The sequence below is a fragment of the Polyodon spathula genome, chromosome 15, assembly GCF_017654505.1.
Source record: "Polyodon spathula isolate WHYD16114869_AA chromosome 15, ASM1765450v1, whole genome shotgun sequence".
Classification (NCBI taxonomy): Eukaryota; Metazoa; Chordata; class Actinopteri; order Acipenseriformes; family Polyodontidae; genus Polyodon; species Polyodon spathula.
In genome coordinates, this window is record NC_054548.1 from 7,153,222 (window position 1) to 7,168,012 (window position 14,791).

The 14,791-nt window shown below is 37.8% G+C and overlaps 1 protein-coding gene across 3 annotated transcripts in view; it reads left to right on the forward strand.

The window, feature by feature from the left end:
* The window catches only part of LOC121327899 (DNA repair protein REV1-like), a 40,959-nt gene that overhangs the window by 17,406 nt on the left and 8,762 nt on the right, over positions 1-14,791 (forward strand). For all 3 annotated transcript variants that reach the window (XR_005951619.1, XM_041272222.1, XM_041272223.1), the window contains 11 exons: positions 2,380-2,487; positions 3,112-3,228; positions 3,713-3,842; positions 6,764-6,892; positions 7,460-7,614; positions 8,503-8,622; positions 10,206-10,426; positions 10,698-10,870; positions 11,298-11,400; positions 12,629-12,752; positions 12,840-13,045. Coding sequence is in view for 2 of the 3 variants with exons in the window: in XM_041272222.1 (XP_041128156.1) it covers positions 2,380-2,487; positions 3,112-3,228; positions 3,713-3,842; positions 6,764-6,892; positions 7,460-7,614; positions 8,503-8,622; positions 10,206-10,426; positions 10,698-10,870; positions 11,298-11,400; positions 12,629-12,752; positions 12,840-13,045 (1,586 nt within the window). In the remaining variant the exon portion in view is untranslated. The remainder of the gene's footprint in view (positions 1-2,379; positions 2,488-3,111; positions 3,229-3,712; positions 3,843-6,763; positions 6,893-7,459; positions 7,615-8,502; positions 8,623-10,205; positions 10,427-10,697; positions 10,871-11,297; positions 11,401-12,628; positions 12,753-12,839; positions 13,046-14,791) is intronic.

Below are 14,791 nucleotides of genomic sequence, written 5' to 3' on the forward strand. Positions count from 1 at the left end.
TTTTTTTTATCAGCTTTAACTTTGTAAAGCTCTTCTCTGCAGATGCTACTTTTATTGGGAGTGTTATAGCAACTCTTAATGCAAAGGTTAGGATAGATCTCTTTTAATTTGGTTTGTGTGTATATAAAGGAGAGATCTACAAAAGCTATCATTTTCTTTTCCCTTTCTTTTAGGTGAATTTAAAGGTCTTTGTGCGATTGTATGTGCTATATATGTTCAGAACTATTTCCGTGGCACTTGCACTAATATTGACCCAGTCACAGAACCCTTCACTCATCAATTTCTATTTTTTAGAAGAAAACGGTTTACAGCAGTCATTTTAATAGTTATTTTGGAATGCATAAGTCGGCTTCTCTGTATTCTCTCCCCATTCACTAATGTTTGATATGTTAGAATATTTGTGAATCAATGCCCATCTCTTCCCGTGGGGTGGAAGAGTCAAAATCTGGGCTGAATTGAAATGGTAATCTGTAAATAAACTTTGTGATTCTGAAAGGGTTGGGGCAAGTTAGCAGGATCCCGTGGTGCAGCAGGTATGGGTGCATCATCGTCAACTTTGGTGGTCACAAACTGAAGATTGTCCTTCATCCACTTCAACATCAGCAACTGAACCCACAGTTGGTGTAGGCCAGTGGTACTCAACTGGCCTTCGAGATCAATTCCAGTCCTGGTCTTTATTCCAACCAGGTCCTAAATTTAAGTTAGCAGCTTCAGTTAACTCCATTAGAGCATGCTTGGAGTAAAAACCAGGAGTGGATTGGTGTAGTGTTTTGCTGACTGAGCCTGCAGTACCAACACGGTTATCTCCTTCAACTGCGTTACCTGTGGCAGTGTTGGGAAAAAGTCTTCAGCAGAACATCCTTGGGAAATGGACTTCAGCATTGCACCTGTGAAAGCTGAATACCAATTTCAGTTTTCATTACATTTACAGAGTTAAGCATTTTATAAGCTTTATAATTTTAGTTTATATTTATTCAATAAATTATATTTACAAGAGACTTGGTCTAAACAATACATAAAAAAAAAAAACACATTAAATTAGGTTTAATTACCATCACTAAAGTCTTTGCAATCAAACACTAATTTAACACAAAAGATGGAATTGTTCTGTTTCAAAGACTTGTGCTGAAGGTGTTTTCAAGTGCTTGTAATACCTTTTTATTGTTCTGTTTTGGAAGCTTATGTATATAGAATCGAATATAGTAGACTTCTTCGTTATGTGAAGGATTGTTCTCGCACAAGAATTGTTGCACTTAGTAAAATAAAATCATACTGACGGGAACAAAAATGGGATATAGCTTTATCAGTTTTATAGAGGCTTAAATATTAAATTTAATGGAATAATAAATATTATAATAAAATTAAATTATAATTAAATATCTTCAGAATATAAAATCTGCTGTTTTTACTGAGCTTTGTCTAAAACAACTTCCACTTGATGACATTATCTGACTCCCAGACTGATATTAAGAACAGTTATGTAGCTTTTAGTTGTTGGTCAGATTTCCTATTTTTTTGTCTTTAAACAATTGTCTATAATCACAAGTTTCCATTAGAGGTAGGCATATGTTTCTTAACCTGACCTGGATATCGGTTTTGAAATCCCTCCAATTAGCCAAATGCTCATCTTGTGTCTTTTACATTTCTGCAACATGTGGAGAGTTATTGCACTGGGTCTCCAGTGTGTTTAGTTTAATGCTAGACAGCCTGATATTACAGGACGGGGACCAGGCTCTAGATTGTCTTCCCATTCTTCTTTTGCAAATTTAAATTTAACTTTAGTGGCCTCCTTTAATTGTCTGTTTCCAATACTTCCATTGTGAACTTCTTTCAAACTGCAAACGATATCCCAGTCAAGTCTGTGTGTTAAGCTGTTGCATTGTTTTCCAGCTCATTGCCATACAAAGACAACCAGTGAGTGGGTTAACTGTGACAGAAACTAGTAATCCAAGCAGTGCAATTTGGGATGATTTTTTTAAACTGGATTTCCAGCAATCCCCTGAAAACAGTCTAGCTGGTAGTTATGCAGAACCAGGCTTAGCAGAATATTTGGCATGTGACCCCCTGGATCCAGAAAAAAGGCTGCTTCAACCAGACGGTTCTATTAAAAAGGTGTGAGGTTTTCTTTTTAGTAAGTTTGAACTAAAAGTGGATTGATTGATGTTGATCAAAACGGAGAAGAGCTGGAGCTACATCACACAAGTCAACTGTGGTGCGTAGTCTTAAAAAACACTATCAAAATGGAGTAAAGGAAACCCTGCAATATTGTTGACTTTGTGGCCATTTCTTTTCAACCTCGTCACATATCCATTTTACTTTCTCTGCCTATCAGTTTTGTTTGGCATCATTGCCTAAAACTAACTTATCTCTGTGTACCAGGTTTACCTACTCCCACTGGTCCCCAGAAACGGCAAACCTGTATAATGCACGTGGACATGGACTGCTTCTTTGTGTCTGTGGGCATTCGAGATAGACCTGATCTTCAAGGTGAGGCTCCCATCTTGTTTCATGTTATAGTATTAGGGTGGGACTAGTTTAATAACAATATTAGCGTAATATGACTACAGCAATGGTAAAGTCAAATGAAACACACCACTTTGTAGTTTTACATATACTTAACAAAAACATTGGAAAATCTAACATAAAATACTGTACTATTATTATGGCTAAAATTCCTATCCTAAAATTCTAGGTAGTGCAAAATTTTTGGCCATAGCTTTATGCATATAGTGACCTGCATATGTATAAATAGTGTGCATGAAAGAGTAAGTAGCTTTAAATGTCCCGTTACCTTTTCTATTGTGTTTACAAGGCAATATCTAAGGCTGATGAATCCTAGTTGCTAGGTCATTTAGATAACTCCCTGATTCCAAAGAAATCTCACAATGCTGTGGCTTTTCGATGCTGCAGCTCCACATGCTTCATACCATTACTGTAGGGGCCAGCAGAGTTCCTGTACTCTGCTCAGGATCCTTCTGATAATGAACTTAATCACATTAGATTCTTGTGTGACTGGCCTTGGGTTAAGAAAAGATGTACAAGTGAGTTTTCATGCTCCTGGGCTCTCAATCAAAGCTTCCTTAAACCCTCTGCCATGCCCCACTTTCACAGGGAAGCCAGTGGCTGTCACCAGCAACAGAGGGGGTGGACAAGCTGCCCTGCGCCCAGGGGCCAACCCTGAGTTAGAAATGCAGTATTACAAGCAGAAATACATGAAGAATAAAACAGGTGAGCATTCTCCACTGTAAGGTCTGCACCAACACCAACCTTGCAACTCATTTTAAACACAGCTGATTTCATTTAATTCAAATAGTATTTTATTTAGTATTTTTATTTTACTGGTATAGAGTTTGTTTCCACTTTGTTTACTTAACGTTAGTCAGAATTTAAACTTCTTTTAATGTTTAAACTTTAACATATTGGGAGTATTTGTAACCAATCATAAGTCATCATGAGTTTGTATTAATTACTGCAACATCTATTTGTGTACAAGACAAAATTGGTACTGCATTTATTGTATATGGAGTTGTTAAATAAATATGCCTGTACCTGTACACTTACATGTAAACACTAAGGCTAGCCCCTATATTTGGCCTGCATTTTGACACTGGTTAAACATTTAAATAAAATTCTGGCTAGTGTTTAAACATTTAAACTCCAAACAGAAAACACTATCTTTTTAGTAATGATTTTTGACCTTTCTGTCCTCCAGATGAAAAAGTCCCTGATAAAATGGATTTCTGTACATGGGAGAATCCTGGTGCTGCTTGTATGAACGGAGTGGATCTGGACCGAACTGCTTTATCCATGGCGGAAATAGCGTCTTGTAGTTATGAAGCCAGGTAAACAGGAGCTCATTCTGTAATCCAGAAATGTACACAAAACCTTAGGAAATGTTAAGATGCTCCAAGATGTATTACACACATGTGCAATAAACATTGTTCAAGCAACAAATTGCAAAATGTAGAACATCACTTTCCTTAATCGTATGCAAATGCAACACCTGGTATCAGAAATATAAAAGCTGTATCTCCCTAACACAAGCCAGCTATAGATGGTTTGACGGGACTTTCTGGACTGATGAGCATCAGTAACAGTTTTTCTGCGGTCCTCGGAGACTTCTTTTGATTGTAGCATGACGTGTTTCCACACACCTGTATGGTGAAGACAGGGTGTGGGGCCTCCCAAACACACCTCTGAAGATCTGCCTCATTATTTAAACACCTGATTCTAATTATCCCCTTAATTGAGCTGATAAAACCAGGGATTCACTTACTTTTTCACATACCCTGAATCTTAATTAATCATTGTTTGTCTAATTCGTACATCCTTTTATTTCAAAAGACATGGAATTGGTTAATATAAACCCTATTGAATATTTAAGAAAAAGATTCAAGAAGGCTGTCATGGTAAAACTGTGGAATTTCCATAATTATCATTGGGGTTCACACACTTTTTCTTGGTGCTGTATTGATTGAACCTATAGGTTTTTATAGAGAATTGGGACATTTGGCCGATTCAGGTCTATAGAAACCTAAAGGTTATAAGGTTTGTAAGGGTATATCCTCCATAATTACAAATAAGATCATTTAAAAATGAGTGTGGTTATTGAAACATTAGAAAGCTACAATGTTAACGGGGCTGCAGTCGTTAGCTATCGAATTTGCGACATCACTGCTTATAGTATCGTACTTCGCTTGATTTGTGGGTTTGCAGCGAGCTTGTCAAAACCAACGGGCTTCATTTGTTGTTGTATTGTCTGTAGCAGGAGAACTACAAGAAAGTGTATTTTGAGAAGTGAAAGCACGTTTAGCACACAGGTGGTACAGCAGACTAGATGCACTTCTGTGATACTGGAACTCTCTTTGACAGTAGATACAAGTAACCCTCTTTCTATCCAATGATATATAAAATTGTATTATCGGGAGTCTAAGCCAAATGCATACAGTGAGTCTTTATTGAAGTAACAGCAACACTGAAATCAATGTTCAATTACAGTACAGTAAAAGTATTATAAATTTAAAAGTACTATGCATTTTATTGAAAATACAGTTAAGTGAACTTTTAAAGTATACATTGCAAATGATCACAGGCATTTTTAAAACATAAAACCAAGGAGTCCTGAACATCAGATACTGAGCAAATCGGAAACACTGATGAAATGCACCCATAGTTTGCTGTTCATAGGCCTGTGTTATTGCACCCCAGTTTTTTGTTTGACAAAGTGTTGTGGAAGTGTTGAAATCTGCAGCAACACCTTTCAATACCTCCACTTTTGTCTGCAAGGATAGTGCACGTTTTTGCGTGCTTCATGGAAATGGCATTGATGCAATATTGCAACTCGGAATGCATCATAGGATAGTCCTGAAACAGCAATAAAATACCTATCTGGATGCAAGTTTAATACATTTCACAATTTCCTTTACACTCAGCTGTCTGAAGTAGAGTGATTTGTTTTAATCAAATTCTTCTTCGGGGGGGGGCTGTGTACATTTAATTCTAAACATAAAATTGATGGCAGGGGTCCAAGAACAGCGTGCATTTCACAAGGTCTTTTTCAAGAGACCTGGTTAAATGGGAAGTTCCCGTGCATACTTAATGAATGTAGCTTTTACCTGCGTTATCTTGGTGTGCGACAAATATTGCTGCTCTTCAGAATCTCAGTAATCTTGACACTGGAATAGATAAGTCATTTGTTGATGTAAAACTTTCCAATGTGGAATCTTCATTTTTTGCATTTTTAAACGGCTTGAGAATGACTCTGCAATACTTCTCCAGACAAGAGGTGTGCATTCTTCAGATCCAGTATTCTGTTTGTGCTGTGCCAAATTCACTGAAGCTAGGAGTGGCAAAACCCAATTCAAGAAACTGAGATAAAGAATAAATCTGGGAGAATGTAGCATTGATTAGAGGTTGTTGCAGCTTGTTTTGAAATTTTGGCAATTCATTTCCAAAGTCTTCGCTGTCAAAAATGATTCACGCAGTAAACCCGTTCAAACTAAGCCAGCATATCTTTTTTCGGTAACCAGGCTTGTGTATTCTTCATTCAGCTCACAGATCTGTCGACTTTTCAGCATCCTGAGCAATTAAAACTTGTCTGGATCAAGCAGTGCTGGATAAAGAGATACCCATCGTGATAGTTTAGTCTTTTTGAAACACTCTTCCACTGTGCTAGCATTCTCCCCATCCGATCTAAACCCAAAATTTTATGTACTGAATAATTATTTTGTTAATTTTCTGTTTCTCTTTCAAACATTTCCTTTCTGCTGCAGACATGTAGAATGTTTTCATCATTGTTTTACACCATTTCCCAGCACGCTCTCCGACCACTGTAGATTTGAATTGCTTCATTACCTGACCACACCTCATACATTCCATGCTATCATCAGTGGGTCATTCAAAAACAAAATATTCAATTTCCCCAAGCAGGATTGTAAGATCTTCTTTTAGGTATCGCTGCATCCCTCTGCTTTTTCTAGTTCTGTTTTAAAAATCTTCCGCTTAATGAATTGTCAACCTACCGCCTAATTTCACTAGTGCTTTCAGCCCTCTGCAAAATACGCTATGTTTGTATGGATAGCGTTAAATAGCAATTTTGATTAGGCTTAGCCTTTTATATTTTGTCAACCACCACTTGCAAAATATTCACAGACCTGCTTCTGTTTGACATTATGAGTTGATTCAGGTCATGAGACCAGGTGGTGACCATTCGGAGCATTCTTAATGAGTTACGATAACATTGCTCATCTTCTTTATTCCACAGACAGGCTGGCGTCAAGAACGGGATGTTTTTTGGCCAGGCAAAGCAGCTATGCTCAAACCTCCAATCTGTTCCATACGATTTTCACTCCTACAAAGAGGTGGCACTTACCTTGTATGAAACCTTAGCAAGGTAGTGTACTTTCACTTTCTCACATTTAAACGCCTTAGTTTACCCAGGGTGATGGGTGTTGACTTTAACAGGAGCGTAGCAGATAGCACCCTTCTCTGTTGTGCATCCTGAATACATTTGTATCACAATTGGAGGACAACACTTTAATTAGCGGCTGGTGTGCTCAGGAAGTCATTAAAGTCAATTAATGTCTGTAACACTTTAACCAAACAAAAGTAAAACTGTTAAATACAGATTTAAGAAAAGGTAAGAAAAATAATCCTATCTGGAGGAGGTATTTGTTTCTCAAAACACTGTTTCTTTTCTTAAACCATTTTTAACAGTGATCATTACATACAGACACAGTGAAAGCTAATTTAGCCAGTCAACAAAAGGACAAAACTTTTGTGGCTGCTTATTCAAGGTTTCATTCACTTGCTCTGAAAATGCCGAATCCTGTTCTGTGGTTTACTGGCTGGTAAGAACAGGTATCTCCACTTCGTGTGTTTCAGATACTGATGGTGCGTGTTTGGTTTGCTTCTGTAAAGCATGCTCCTCACTTCTATTCCTTGTCTGTCACTATTGCAGCTACACGCATGACATTGAAGCTGTGAGCTGCGATGAAGCCCTGGTAGATGTGACTGACATTATGACTGAGCTAGGAGTGTCTGCAGACTACATTGCAAGTGTACTACGTGCCGAAATCAAAGACAAAACAAAATGCTGCGCCTCAATTGGAATGGGTGTGTATCATGTTGGCAAAGATCTAGCTTGAAAGCTAGAGAATACCCAGCATTACTGTTCATACCAAAATGCTCAAAATCAAACTGTTTCTCCATCGTAGTATTTATCTGGTGTATTAATTAAAAACATGACAATGTAGCTTTTGAGAACAACCATTTGATGTTCCATTTTTGTGACAGTTGCAGTCTGTTTTTTAAATTTCTAAATATTTATTAAAAAAAAATAGATTGAAAGAATAAAAACATTTTCCTGTGTAATTAAAAATGATATGCTTGTTTTCCTATTTTGCCTTGGTCTGTGGCTGCATGTACATTACATTCTCAATGAAATACCAACAGTGTTGCAAAATATATGGATTTGTTTCTAGGTAATGTTTTTTCTTTGCCCTCCTGGTTGTTTTTTTTTTTTTTTTACTTTAATAAAAAAAAAAAGTCATTGCTTTAAAAGAAATATATTGTCTTCAGTATATGAAATGTATTCTATAATGCAGTAGTCTCACAAATATACAGGAACATTTGTTCATTTCATTCCCAGAAATGTTGTTTTGTTTGCTAGTGCTGGTATGACACACATCTGGCCCAATGCTTGTTTGAGGGTAGTTATGTGGATCACTGTACACTGATGGTCTTTCAATGTTGTATATTTATTAAATATTTGCATAGGTTTTGAGAAGTCTTGCACCAATTACATTTTTTATTACAAGACTAAATTACCATTTTCTATTGGATTTTCATCAAGAAATTATTTTCTACATTATTTCTATCCATGTTTATTTAGAGACAGTGAAGCGGTTTTTAAAGACTTTTATCCATTGAATTGTGTGAGATGAACACTCTCTTTAGGTACAGCATGCAGTTGTGCTCTATTAATATTTTTTCTTCTGTTAGGTTCAAACATTCTGCTGGCCAGAATGGCAACCCGCAAAGCCAAACCAGATGGACAGTATTATTTAAAGCCAGAGGAAGTTGACGATTTTATTAGAGATCAGCTAGTCACTAGTCTGCCAGGTAAGTGGACCAGCCTCATGCTTTTATTGAACGTTTCATACATATACAGTACATCTTGTACGTCTCTGAGGTCTGAAAAACACTTTGCAGCAAGTTTTAATATACTTTTTCTTCTTTAAGTAACATTTTACTGCTTCTCTCATCAATGTTCTGCTAAACTTGTTTTTTATTTTTATTTTTTGCTTTGAATCATAAAGGAGCCCATGTTGGTCCTCAACAGTGAGAGTAATAATATAATAATAATAATTATGATAATATGACCAGAGGAGGATCTTGGTACTGCCATCCTAAATATAATAAACTTTTTGTTGACCTCATTCCACTGTATTTGTATTGTCCTGTGGATATATATGAACATATATATATATGTATAGGGATACATGGGAACCATCTGTACATATATGTATATGTCCATATACAATAGAACCTGATCTATCTAATTCTCTACGATTCCTTCTATTATTCATTTACACATGCAGGCACTGATGGAAACTGAGCAAGGCACATTTTATTATGGGTCTAACACATTGCATTCAACTCTTGGCAGGACAGAATGGATTCAGTTGCAGATAGAAAATAAAATAAATGTACATGCCGTCACTTCACATAACTGCCCATATTAGCCATGTTAAATTAAATAAAACGAATCAAGAAAGCATGGGGTTCATATCATTACTCTACCGTTAAAAGGGTGAAAGAAGATTTTTCTTGGCTGATCCCCAGGCCTAAAGCCAGTTTATGTTTTAAGCGTGGCAGCTTGTTGTTTCTGTCTCGGGTTATCACGCATGGTGCAAAAAACTAAGAAAGCACGGTATGCATTGTTTTTGGAATGCAATTTGGTAAATTGCTGAATACTGTATTCCAGTGCTTTTGCTTTGCAATCATTTTCACTGATTTTCTTTGCTTTCTATACGTGCAGTACCTTGCTTTGTATACGTGCAGTACCTTGCTTTGTATACGTGCAGTACCTTGCTTTGATGTTATAGACACACTGATGAACCTGACATTTAATTTATAATAAAGCAACTACAACATAGTATAATGATTCCCTCCTGAGATACAGCGTTATTATTATTTATTTGTTTGGCAGACGCCTTTATCCAGGGCATGGACCCCTGATACCAATTAAATGGGATGTGATTGCACTGCATATAGATATAGAGAACTACGTCTCAAATTGAGAGAGTATATTTTGGACATTCTTTACCAGGAGTTGGAGATATTCAGGATTAATGGAGGAGTCTGGTCTAATCTACATTTTCACATGTATATATGGTAGAAGCAGGTTATGTTGATCTACTTTTTCATGAAACTAATGGCTGTAGTTTTTCCACAGACATGCCAGGGGATGCATACAGAAATGATACAGAACTTTTTTTTTTTTCCCCACATAGAACTGGTTTGTTGTTTTACTTTACAATAAAAACATATTTGGTGAATACTTGTGTAGCTCTGTCTATAATGCTTAACAGCCATTACATTCTTGTTTGTTTGGACTACTCTGTTAATGTTTGTATTTTGGAGCTTGGTTCATACCCGATTCCTTTTGCATTCCCCCGGTGTCTGTCCTGTTTTGTGTTCAGGAGTCGGAAGGTCGATTGGGTATAAACTCAGTGCCATGGGTGTGAAGACCTGCGGGGACCTGCAGCAGGTCTCCATGCATAAACTGCAGAAGGAGTTTGGGCCGAAAACTGGTCAGACACTGTACCGCTTCTCTCGAGGGCTGGATGACAGGCCGGTGAAGACAGAGAAGGAGAGGAAATCTGTGTCTGCTGAAATAAACTATGGGATACGGTTTACACAGGTCAGCTAATGTCTCCAGTGTATGTAATTGTCCTGCATTCTATGTAGTACAGTGTACTCCCACTAGAAAAATGCTTCTTTAAATCACCCAAGTCATATTTTATTTTGAAGCTGCCTTGGTTATTACTTTTAATAAGAATGTCTTTTTGATATTTTTCATCATATCACAAAAGCAAGTCTCTAGATTTAGGTGCACCTCATGTACAACAGATGCCCACATAATTTGTTGGCTATTTTCATCATTATGTACAAGCTTTGGTTTTATGTTCCAGACTGCAGAAGCCGAGGCGTTCCTGCTGAACCTCTCTGAAGAGATCCAGCGGAGACTGGTGGCGGCAGGAATGAAGGGGAAGCGACTCACTCTCAAGGTTATGGTGCGGAAAGCCGGCGCTCCTGTGGAACCGGCCAAATATGGAGGCCACGGCATCTGTGACAATTTAGCCAGGTGACCAGATCTTTAGAATACTCTTGTATGATAAAATGCCAGGAAACCCTTTTAAAACAACAATATCTACAGATCAGTTATTTTTTGTTTTTCTTGTGCAATCTCCATAAAGTCCATGCGTCGTGCTGCATAACAATTCATGCCAGATTTACTGCCCCAGTAACTGACAGCTCGCAGGCTCTGTCCGCACTTCACCCACAGAAACTCTTCTGCTGGTTCTGATTGGTAGAAAGCTTGTGTGGGGCGACTTGCTGCTTGTGATTAATACAGAGCAAGATGTTAAGAATGTGCATATAAAAACATTATATCTGCTAACAGATTTCCAAGTTTTTCAAAACCAGTTATTGAAGTGAATGAAACAAACAATGTTTTTCATTGGTTTGTGACCCATTCTAAAACCTTTTTTTTTTCTTTTGAAATCTTCAAGGACTGTTAACCTAGAGCAGGCCACAGACAACAGCAAGGTTATCGGGAGAGAAACCCTCAAATTGTTCCAGATGATGAAACTAAATGTGTTGGACATGAGGGGGGTAAGTGTGACTGGATTGGGATGGGTGTTATTCATAAATGTGTAGTGATGTATGTGTACTATATATAGATCAGGGGTACTCTATAGGCAGACTCCGGACCGCCAATGCATTGTGATAGAAGTCATATGCCAGTCTGTTTTATCTTGAATTCACATTGGAAATGCTGTGAATTTTTCAGGCAGCATAGTTCTTAGGAGAGTGTGGTGCGCAAGGGTACTGTAGATGTCGCTGTGATGGTAAGTAGCAGATACTCAGTGCTACGAATGAAACAAAATGTATAACAAGTCAGCCGTATTAGCAGCTCATATCATATTTTTGTAAATTGCCAATTTTTAGATACAATTTGAAAAAGGGGGGGGGGGGATAGTTTGGTGATATGGATGTCCTTTTTACTTAGCAACCACAAGAATGAATATATATAAAATATGTTTTTTCCTTTCGGTCTGAGTTGCAATTCAGCTGGTGACGTGCTGGTTTCAATCCACACTGCCTTCTATTGTAAAGGAGGTGCATATAAATACAAGCCTAGTGTGATGAATGTGAATGGTGTGGTAATGAAAGGGATGTCCAGACACTACTTAGTGAAAGATGCACTTTTTAAACAGATGTTTTCTTCTTAAACATGGCCTGTGCCTTTAAATTAGAGTATATTGATGCATGAATTAAAAAGACGTGACTGCCCGATCTCGAAGCACCCATGACACATAGGCCGCCATTTTCAAAGAAGCATCATTAGCTTCCTGAGGAATTCGAAGAGACACTTTCATCAACAATTTCATCTTTTTGTTATTGGGCTCAGTTCTAACAAGCAGCACTGACTTGGACAGATCTGAAATGCTGATCAGACCCCTGTATTTTGACACGTCAAGCAATACCACAGTTCACAGAAAGGGAAAAAAACAGTTGTGAGTAATCACGACTGGAAATGAAAAGCAGTGCATAACTAATACTCTTTGTGACAGCAGTCGCCCCCAATCAGCCTGCATATGTTGTTTTCTTATGTGCAATTTAGTTTGGATCTTTGTAAGTGCATCCTTTTATTTAATATTTTATTTTTTCCTCAAACTGAGGGTGGGTAATTTCAGCCGTGTCTTAAATTCCAAGTCTTCTTAAATTTGAAGGAATCCGGCATTAACAGAATTGTGAAAAGTGCACTCCTTACAAGTATGTGATGTCAGATATGAATAATAAAAGCTTCAGCGAATGTCTCCTTTTATTGTTTGTTTAGGTTGGCATGCAGATACAGCAGTTGGTTCCAGTCTTGAGAACAGCTTCCGTCGCCTCTGTCAGGGATCTCCTCCTAGCTCAGAAATCAAAGAGGCCTGGCAGCCTAGCTGTCGCGGCTCCTGAAGGTCAGTGTTTGAGATACGGCTTTGCACTGATTCTCATTGATCAGGTTGGTAGGTATAACATTCCAGCTGTTTCCTCTTGTGTTGTAGTGCACGAGTCAGCGGAGTGTTGTGACAGGTCCTCCTCTGTGAGAATTGCTGCTGTCTTATCGCCTCAGAAAACCCTGTCAACACTGGAGCCCATGCCAAGTACCAGCAGGTCTGAGCCGGTGGTCCGATACAACGGAGGTCTACACACACCGCACAGCATCAAGACCAGGCTAAACCTCAGCATAGAGATCCCATCGCCTTCACAGGTAGAGCATGCCTCGGGGCTAGCTAAGTACAATCTTCAAATATACTTTGAGAAGTCTTTGTTGATGTTTGTCTAATGCCTCGTTTCCACTGCCTGGCGCTATTATGCTACGTTCCTGAGTCTTTGTGACATCAGGTTCAGGAAGCAGGAATAAACACAGAATGATACAGGGCTAAAACGGCCACAGGTGACGTGTCTTTATTAAATAACAAAAATAATCGGTTTTAAACAAAACACAAACACTGACACCAAAGCAGTGGGCACATTGGCCAGTCAAATAACACAAACAATAATTATTTATCTCACCTTCTTCGCTGACTGGTAGCATTCGCTCTTGCTCCTTAATTCTCTCCTAAACTCTGTCTGTCTGCCCGGAGTGGGTCTCTTGTGCTGCGGCAGGAGTCTTAATTACCCATTTAAACAATGACCTCATTAAGGCTCCAGCCACATTCCCAAGGCCCTTATTGGGATGGGAATTTAACCCCATCCCCACCAGCTACACATTTACGACTTTTTACCTGTCTCGGACAATAAAAAATAATGTCCGCGCACACATATTCGATAATAATAATAATAATACTAATACTAATAACACAATAAATAAATAAAAAATAAATAAATAAGCACAGGGGAGGGCTCCCTGTCACATACAACTGAACAGCTTAGAAGCCATTTTGAAGACAAATTCTAGTGGCTAAATCTTTATTTTTTTTATTTTTTTATGTGATTTTGGAAGAAAGGAAGCTAGAGGAAGTTTGTGATTGACCTAGTTCAAATCAGAATTGATACGTCTTAGTGTTAAAGATGTTAATCACTGTCTCTGCCTGTATGAATTTCAGAATGATTTTAAAAATCAGTCCTTATTACTTTTAGGGAAATTTAATTTGCCACATCACTCTTTAATTTATATCCAGTCTTATTTACATGTTTCTATAAAATGTGCCTTTTTTCTGGTATAAATCATGTAAATGTTCAGTGCAGGCAGATCCGGGCTTTAATTTAATTTAGTTAATTTTAGTTATTCCTAATGTTTTGTTATTTAGTACAGATTTTTTTGCTAGGATTACATTACCCCTGCCAGGACCGTTGAGGGGCAAAGATGTTTGGGTGGTAATCAGGTTTGCCGCCTTGGTGTTAAGGCCTACGAGATTTGTTTAGTTCCTGAATACATTACCTTGATTAAGGAACCTTTGTTGGAGACCTAGTCAGGGTGTCTATGAATTTGTAGTCTTAAAGTAATTACTTTGATTACTTCTCTATCTGTATTGTTAAAATAAGACAATGACCGACACACTACATACAGTTTTTGTGTGTTCTCTTTTAAAAAGGTTTCATACAGCTAAACATAAAACAATAATAAATCGTAAAGAAATACCTTAATATTCTATGCACTGACATGTGGGGGGAAAAAAATGGCTTTTTTTCTGGCTAACGTCGCTTAGTTTTTATATATCAAATTTCACGTCTTTTATCATGCCCATAAACAAAGAGCTTGAACATCTCCTGGCTACGTGACGACACCCTTCCTTTTGAAGACAGTTTGGTAGCCATAGCTGGGATCACCAAGCAGTGGAAACGGGCATACTGTTCTTTTTAGTACTTTTTATAAACTATGTAACAAGATACGTTTGCGGCAACTTCATTTTACAGATGTCCCACTGTGGTCATATTTAGGTCAGCAGATGTTTGCCTAATATAAAGTATACATATACTGTATGTAAACTCAGTGTAGTGATTGTGTTAATTT